The sequence below is a fragment of the Diadema setosum genome, chromosome 7, assembly GCF_964275005.1.
Source record: "Diadema setosum chromosome 7, eeDiaSeto1, whole genome shotgun sequence".
Lineage (NCBI taxonomy): Eukaryota > Metazoa > Echinodermata > Echinoidea > Diadematoida > Diadematidae > Diadema > Diadema setosum.
Window position 1 is genome coordinate 34,368,889 of NC_092691.1, and position 7,645 is coordinate 34,376,533.

Consider the following 7,645-nt stretch of genomic DNA (forward strand, 5'->3'; position numbering starts at 1 on the left):
GGGCATGCAAGTGGCACGAGTATTCCAGTTATGTCCGATTTACGTAGCGACCTCATCGTTAAGACATCCTCTCGGGGCGGAACAGATGGCGAGACGTGTGAAGAGGGGTGAAGGGTCGAAGGGGGGAGGAGATGGCAGCGACCGGGGAGGGGGTGGGGTCACAGAGAGGTGGGCTATTGTGGGACATAAGAAACCAAAGCTAAATGTACCGTAATAAAGAGAAATAGCTCCGATGATATGACCTTCAAATTCCATACTCCATAATATATAGGTCACATCACAAAAGGAAGGATTGAAGTGCGGGTTCTTTTAGAATGCACTCGATAAGTTCTCGTAATCAGTGATTGAAATAGTGGAATATATGACTTTAAGATTGTATAGACATTAAGTAAAAGTAACATATGAAAAATGGCAATCCTTGAATTACACTGCCTAATATCAGGATGATCTTGTGTCGACACTTGATCATACAATGACTATTTTTTATTTTCGACAGTTGCGTTCACATGTAATACTGCGAAGCTCCAATCATTGATGTTGGTGGTATATCATTAGCTGTTTTATATAACTTTGTTTACGCTGTTTTTCTTTTCTCGGAAATGTTGCTCGCAATAAGGGAGAAAAAAGTGCTTAAAGATACGCTTATAGGCCTATATACTCGATGGTCCAAGGCCAATATAGTTTTTAGACAAATCAAGGGGCATGCATGATTTCTTGTTTGTTTGGTAAAGCGAACAAATCAAGACTGTTGAGCTGTCCTCACTCTCTGCCGAAGTAACCAAAACACAAACAGACACACAAACAAATGCATAAAAACAATCAAAATCAAAACAGCCCCGACATCAGTAATCAACAATCATCCATCAGCCATGTCAGCGGCGGGGAAGTACGAGGGAGTCAGAAAAAAAAAAAGTTAGAGATAATTCCCAATGCGTCAATTGATGATCATGATAATCATTTTGATATTATCTTCATTTTTTCGAACGGATTTTTTTTTTTCCTGGTGGAACAGACATTGTCAATGTTTTAACATTTTTGCCATTATTTTCTATTGAAAAGCTCAGTAACAATGATTAGAATATAGATATAAAAAACAAGAGCGACACGCAACGAAAAAAAAAAACAACACACGCATAGACTCAAACAAACATTCATAATATACGTAACATACTAAGAGAGAACAAAATTTGTCATACTTTGCAAATTACGCGCTCTTTTGTCATTCTTTTTTATTTTCCCGTTATAGGCTTTTTCGACAGTTCAGTTCCTTCCTTCGCTCTTTCAAGGCATCAAATTTTGAAGTGAGCCGCACTTCTGACCCTACCTTGCACCTAACGCAAACTAAAGGCTGACTCGGCCGGCACTGGCCGCTGAAAGAATCACTCCATTATCGGCGATCATGTTTGTTTGCCGTAGGCTTTTCTCGCACGATTTCTGGCTCCGATCGCTCCGATCGCAGTTATAGCCGCGAAGCCAAATAAGCACTGGATTAGCATTGGTAGAGAGAGAGAGAGAGAGAGGCCGGGTGGACATTTGGGTGTAATTGTGTATTTTTGGTTCTGTCTATTTTGAAAGGCTTACCAGCACACATAACCAAGCCATTTCGAAATCCACGTTGAACTGACATCATTTAAAATGGTATGCAGAATAAATATTGTCGTCATTGCGAAATCAGAGTTCCTGGATCGCTGGGCGATATTCCCACTTCTAGACGAGGAATAAACTTGAGGCTCTCGGCCGCCATCAAAAGCGTCTTAAACATACAAACTGGATGTGCCCCCTTTGAACACATACAGTACCCCATGCCAATATCATTCATAATATTAAAGTAAACAAAGATATCTAGGGCCTTTTATTCTAACAGTTGAAGCAATACGAGAAAATCGTTTTCATTCTAAAAGTTGTCGTTTGCTCCTTTTATGTTTTTCATGTGTTTGTTTCCATTTCGCCTTTTCTAACGGAAAGTGGAATCACATCGGTTTACTTTAATTAGTTTCAATTTTCTACCCATGTAACCCATAATGTTATGAGCATCGTTAATGATAATTCGGCCTAATATCATTGCTGTGTATACTCCCCAATGCCACTGATATTTATGCTGCAGGAGCTAAACATCCTTCGCGTTCGGCTCATCGAGTCCCATGCACGCGATGACCTCCATATCCCGTTATCGTAACATTTTAATTACTCATGAAGTTTACCAGTGTACAATGATGACCGCCCTATGAAGAATTGCACCATTTCATCGCCAACAGTCCGACTGTCTCTTCGCGTCAATCAGGAGTACACGTGTTGGTTTTGATTCGTCACGCGCCGAGTCACCTGACATGCCTGAACGACAGAATGACCGCACACTTTACGCCCCTCCCCCATTATTTTTTTTCGTCGACAGAGCAAGAGCTACAGTTCAGACCACATACACACGCACAGTAATATGTCAATCAATAGCGAGCCACGCCTTTCATTAACTGCGACACAATGACACACAGGTGATGAAAACCACGCAATCAATTACTCCTGTAACAATGAACACTAATGAGTCACCGTACAAAAACAAAGTTTCATTCACCTCCGTTTCAATACGATTGTAGTCATTACTTTTCTTATTATGCTTTCTGGAACGGCAAATGCTTTTTTTTTTTCTGAAGGTCTTTTTTTCTTTTTCTTTCCTTTCCAAGGAGGACACTTGCAGACGTAACAATATGGCTGTAAAGGTTTGCAGAAAGTTTATCCATAATTGTTTGCATAACAAATGATTTGCGTGTGTGAGAGTAAGGCGAGTGTGTGTGTGTATTGAATAGCAGAGAGAGAGAGAGAGAGAGAGAGAGAAAGAGATAGAGAAAATGAGTTTGTATGTATGTGTGTACTCCAACAACAATTAAGTCTAGGCACAGTTCATTATGTCGTCACGTTGGCATCAACACAAGGTGATTATGGTAGACAATATCATTGTTATTATGTCGCCACACAGTTCGTCTGCACAAGATATGAAGACACTGACAACACACGAAAAGACACAAACACACACACACTCACGTACAAACATGAGGACATGACACATATAAACAAACTTACTTGTTCTAAGCTTGTTCTTCCCGAAGACGGCCGTCACGTTGCTGATTGGACAATTCCAGCGGTGACTTCGAAACTGGTACCTGCACTCGAAGATGCCCGCCATCGCGCCCTGTGTCACGCTGCCGATAAGATCCGGGTGGAGATGGCAGAGTTTGAGCTGTCGCTTTGTGAACCACGTGTGACTTCTGCAGAATTTGGCCGTCTCCGGCGACTGCCATGAGTGGGCCATCCGCCTCTCGATGGACGGGGTGCCCTGGGCGAGGAAGAGCATGCTGCAAAGAATGATGGTAATTATCATGATAACATTGAAGAAAAAAAGTTTTCTCAATTCTAAAAGAAGAACCGCAGTAATGTAAACATCAACAGCAGTGGTATGATGATGATGATTATTGGCAATATTAAGTGCTCCTACTATATGACTACAATAATCCTGATAGTAATGGTGATTGTGATGGTAATATAGTTATGATATTAGTGATAAGAATTAGAACAATGATGACTTGTGATTATCGTTATCATCAATACAATTGCGACTATCATTAGTAAAGCTTTTAAGTATTATAGCCATAATGATAGCAATGATTACATCTATGGTGATTGCCTTTTCCATCTTCAATCCTCTCTTTAGAGGGTACTTTCAAATGTACTAATATCACTTAGTATATCCTGGTAGTCTTTTATAATTGAAGAAAGGCGTGACGTCTTGTTCAAGAACGTTGATACCTCCTGTTTGGAGGACAAGTTCACCATAATACTCCCAGATAGTTATAGCTAGCTAAATAGCTAGCTCAATAGAAAGAGAGATAACAGATAGACAGATAGGTAGTGTCTGACGTAGATGAATAGAGGATTTGGCAAATTAAACACAAACTTGTTGTATGTCACATAATATCATTATGAAAGATGTCCTTTATTATCGAGGTAGAACGGATAAGCAATGTGTGACGCCACTCATTTTGAGTCTACTAAAGTTTTATGATAGTTGAAAATCATACAGTGCGGCCTTTCAGAGTTAATTGTATCAAAGACATTGCATTGAGAATAACGGCGTTCCTACGCACACAATTTCATAACAGGTCACATTCTGCGGGCAGGGACAGGTTAGTAGGTCTGTTGATGCGCAATCCTTTTCATTGTCGGTTTGTATTCTGATTTCATGAACTCGCACACCCATTCATTGCGAGTATTAAGCAAGATGTGAGATATCGTAAGGGGGAATCTATTGATTATCGCTTCGAAATCTTCACAAGCCGAGTCAGTTAATCCTTATTGGCATTTGCCAGTCGAGAAGATTCGTCCTGAGATATTTGCCTAGACCACTTATCTGATGATGGATATCAATATGAATCCCGAGGTAAACTCTTAACATAATCTACAGACAAGATAGAATGAATGCCTGGCAGATTCTGTAGTACGCCGTTCACGGGTTTCGATGCTCTGCACGTATTTCTCTCTCTCTCTCCCTCTCTCTTGGGTGTATGGTGACTTTTCATGTACAGTAGAAGTTGGAAGACCGGCGGATGTTATCATTTTTCGTCGTGTAATCTGTGGACTAATTTTTGTTTTTGCCAGTCTCATGAATAACAATCATCATCAGATCTTCGGTTTGAACCTTAAAGGGGTGGAATCGTTCTGTTACGGTAGTGCACATGTAAGTAATTTGCATAATAGTGGATGACGCATCATCAACGTCGTTTAATTGTTCTTCTTTTGTGCAAATATACATGAACTGCTCAACAACGAAATACAGTGTATAGATAAATGAAAACACACGATTTCCTCGTTAATTGCACATAATTCACTTGGTTACTTTCTTGCAAAGATGATTGTGAAATTAAAAAAAAAGAGAAATATATCATAAAAGGGCTATGGCAGGTAACGATGTACAATAAATATGCTGTAAAATTCGAGCATTGTAATTTGAATACCGCTACGTGAACCGCTGCTAGATTGAATTTTTCTTTGTTATTTTCAACATGTTGGTACTGATTCAACCCCTTAAGAGATATCAATCACAAGTTGACTTATCCCGTGTTGCAAAACAGAGTAACCAGAGGGGGAAAATGTCACTTTTCGAGAGAAAACGGTTAACGTCTCAAGTCTACCCACAGCACGAAAGCAAACATTTGAGAGTGGTTTGTTTCAATTTGCAACGACCCCTACACAACTCGCCTTGAACCCCTGTAAGCTGACGGAGGGAGGGAGGGGGGTGGTGCTTTGTTTTCATTTCGTGACGTAGATGCGGGCCAGGGCATCATGCACGCCAGAAGTAGATCTTTACCTCTTTTACAGAGTCATCTAAACATTCTACCAGCGGAGAGACACAAGCGTACGCGCATGGTAAGTTAAAACCACGGAGTTACCAGCGCCTTGCTTAGCTCTCTGAAATGGCTGTAAGTGTTGAGAATGCATGGCTGTAAGTATTGAGAAGTGGAGATATTCACCATTCACTACAATATTCCTTGTGTTCATATCATCCACAAGCCAATGAATAAAATTCGAGTTATGAAACATCAGAGTAACAGAACAATGGCACTGTAGTCTAGCATGACTCTTAATTGCAACATCAGCAACAAAAGGATAATTTAGCTTTCCTCCCTCTCATAACCTGCAGAACATTTACATTACCCCCTGAAATCTACTTGAGCTAATGATCATAGGATACCATCCCTTTAATTTGCAGATTATCCACATTGCCTCTTGATCTACTTTAGATGATGAGTAGAATACCAGGAAAAAAAGACGGAGGGTCTCTCAAACTTTTGCTATACAATTACAGACATACACGCAGACAATGACCACCACACCACATATCGCAAGTGAAAAAAGCAAAGCAAAGCAAAGCAAAGCAAAGCAAAGCAAAAAAAAAAAAAAAATCTCTGTTTTACGCCATAGGACTCGCAATACCATCAGAAACTAAGTGAAAGTAGCTAGACGGTTGGGTAATTAGGGAGCGATGTAAAGGACGTCATCGAGACGCTGGTGGCGCTCGTTAAAGTGGACACAACAAAAGCGCCAAAGTGGATTCGCTTTTCTACAACGGCTGGTTTAAAGTATCGTCTGCGCTGTATGGTAAAATGTCTCCCCTTGGCGCCGATTTCCACGTAATGGCGTGAATAGCCTATATTCGGCAAGGGCACATTTTTGTTCTTTTTTTTTTTGGGGGGGGGGGGGGAGGAGACATGTCGTCGTGTCATCTGAACTTGATAACGTGGCTTCGAAATCGTTCAAGCGGACCTAAATTGGAAAGAGATGTTCCTGAAATTGGTTGCAGAAATGGGGTTTGGCTCTACTCACATCTGTTTCGATGTCATGGCAGACTGTGACATCTTCATGACGTCATCACTGTGACGTCATCACTGGGCACGTACAGGATACCTGTACTAAGTTTGGTGTGAGTCACCATGTGACATCAGGTTGTTGTTGTTTTTTTTAACTAATATTCTTCTCTAAATTCATGGAAATCAATGGTAGTGACATTACAACTGCACTGCAGGATTTAGAGGGGACACTCTCAAATCACGTGTATACTCTGTATATACTTGCTCTTTACGACATTACGATTTTCTGATCTAATTTCATTCATTTTGAAGCGGCTGTCCTATTGTTATAGTGAAGCCTTGCTTATAATGACGATCTCCTGCATTTTGTCCATGTTCTGAGGTAGTGAGCGCAATGAATTTTGAATAATTGTTCTATAGAGTGTCGACGTGCGATGAATGTGCTAATTGTCATGTGGTTAATTACTGCTTTAAACTAAAATATTCGCAATCAATATCTGTCATTTCATTGCTGTATTTGCGTTCCTAATTGAATTGTTGTGTACATGTTTTTGTGATTTGTAATAGTCATGGTTTATGAGATCCTGAATGATAAAACATAGCAGTCAATGGCAAAATTGCTTGTTTAAAGGATTGTATATTACTACAAAACATTATATAAACATAGAAACGTTACTATCACCTAGTCCAGTTTGAAAAAAAAAAATCTTTCGAAACGTCAAGCTAAGCAGGCATGAAAAGTAGAAGAGGATGAGATGAGATAAAATAAAGTTCAAAAGTTAGAACTTCTCCTCATCCACACACAAAAAATATCAAAACAGCACGAGACAACAACATCAAAAAATATGTCAAAAAAACTTTGGGCATGCTTCCGAGAAACTCGATTAACACCCCATCGCCTGCGGGCAATATTTCCACAGTCGGAGCTATACATCACTTGCCGGTGTAACGCGCGCGTTGCCAGGCAACAGACGTGCTTGTCATCAGGAGCTAATCATCTCGCAGACGTCTGTGGTGGAGTAATGTTTTGTAGCTATCCTCTTCAGACGGGACGAGATGTTGGAGGAAGGGGGAGGCCAATTCAATACATGTGGGCTCCCACGGAAGAAGTATCCATGGGTGGAAGAAGATAGTATTACCTCCAACTATTGCGCTGTGTATGTACCAACATGGTGCCCAGGGTCGACGAGGGTCCGGGGAGAAAATTAAGTTGAATCGTGTTTTGCATGCTGCTGCAAATTGGTGGCATTTTTTTTTGCCTGCAGGCCTCTGCATCGCTAATCATATTT

General features: G+C 40.5%; 1 protein-coding gene across 1 annotated transcript in view; it reads right to left on the reverse strand.

Annotated features, from left to right (window-relative positions):
* The window catches only part of LOC140231265 (protein Wnt-7b-like), a 33,384-nt gene extending 30,038 nt beyond the window's left edge, over positions 1 to 3,346 (reverse strand). Inside the window, exon 1 of the mRNA XM_072311410.1 lies at positions 3,076 to 3,346. Coding sequence (XP_072167511.1) covers positions 3,076 to 3,346 — 271 coding nt within the window. The remainder of the gene's footprint in view (positions 1 to 3,075) is intronic.
* Between the last annotated feature and the right edge of the window lie 4,299 nt (positions 3,347 to 7,645).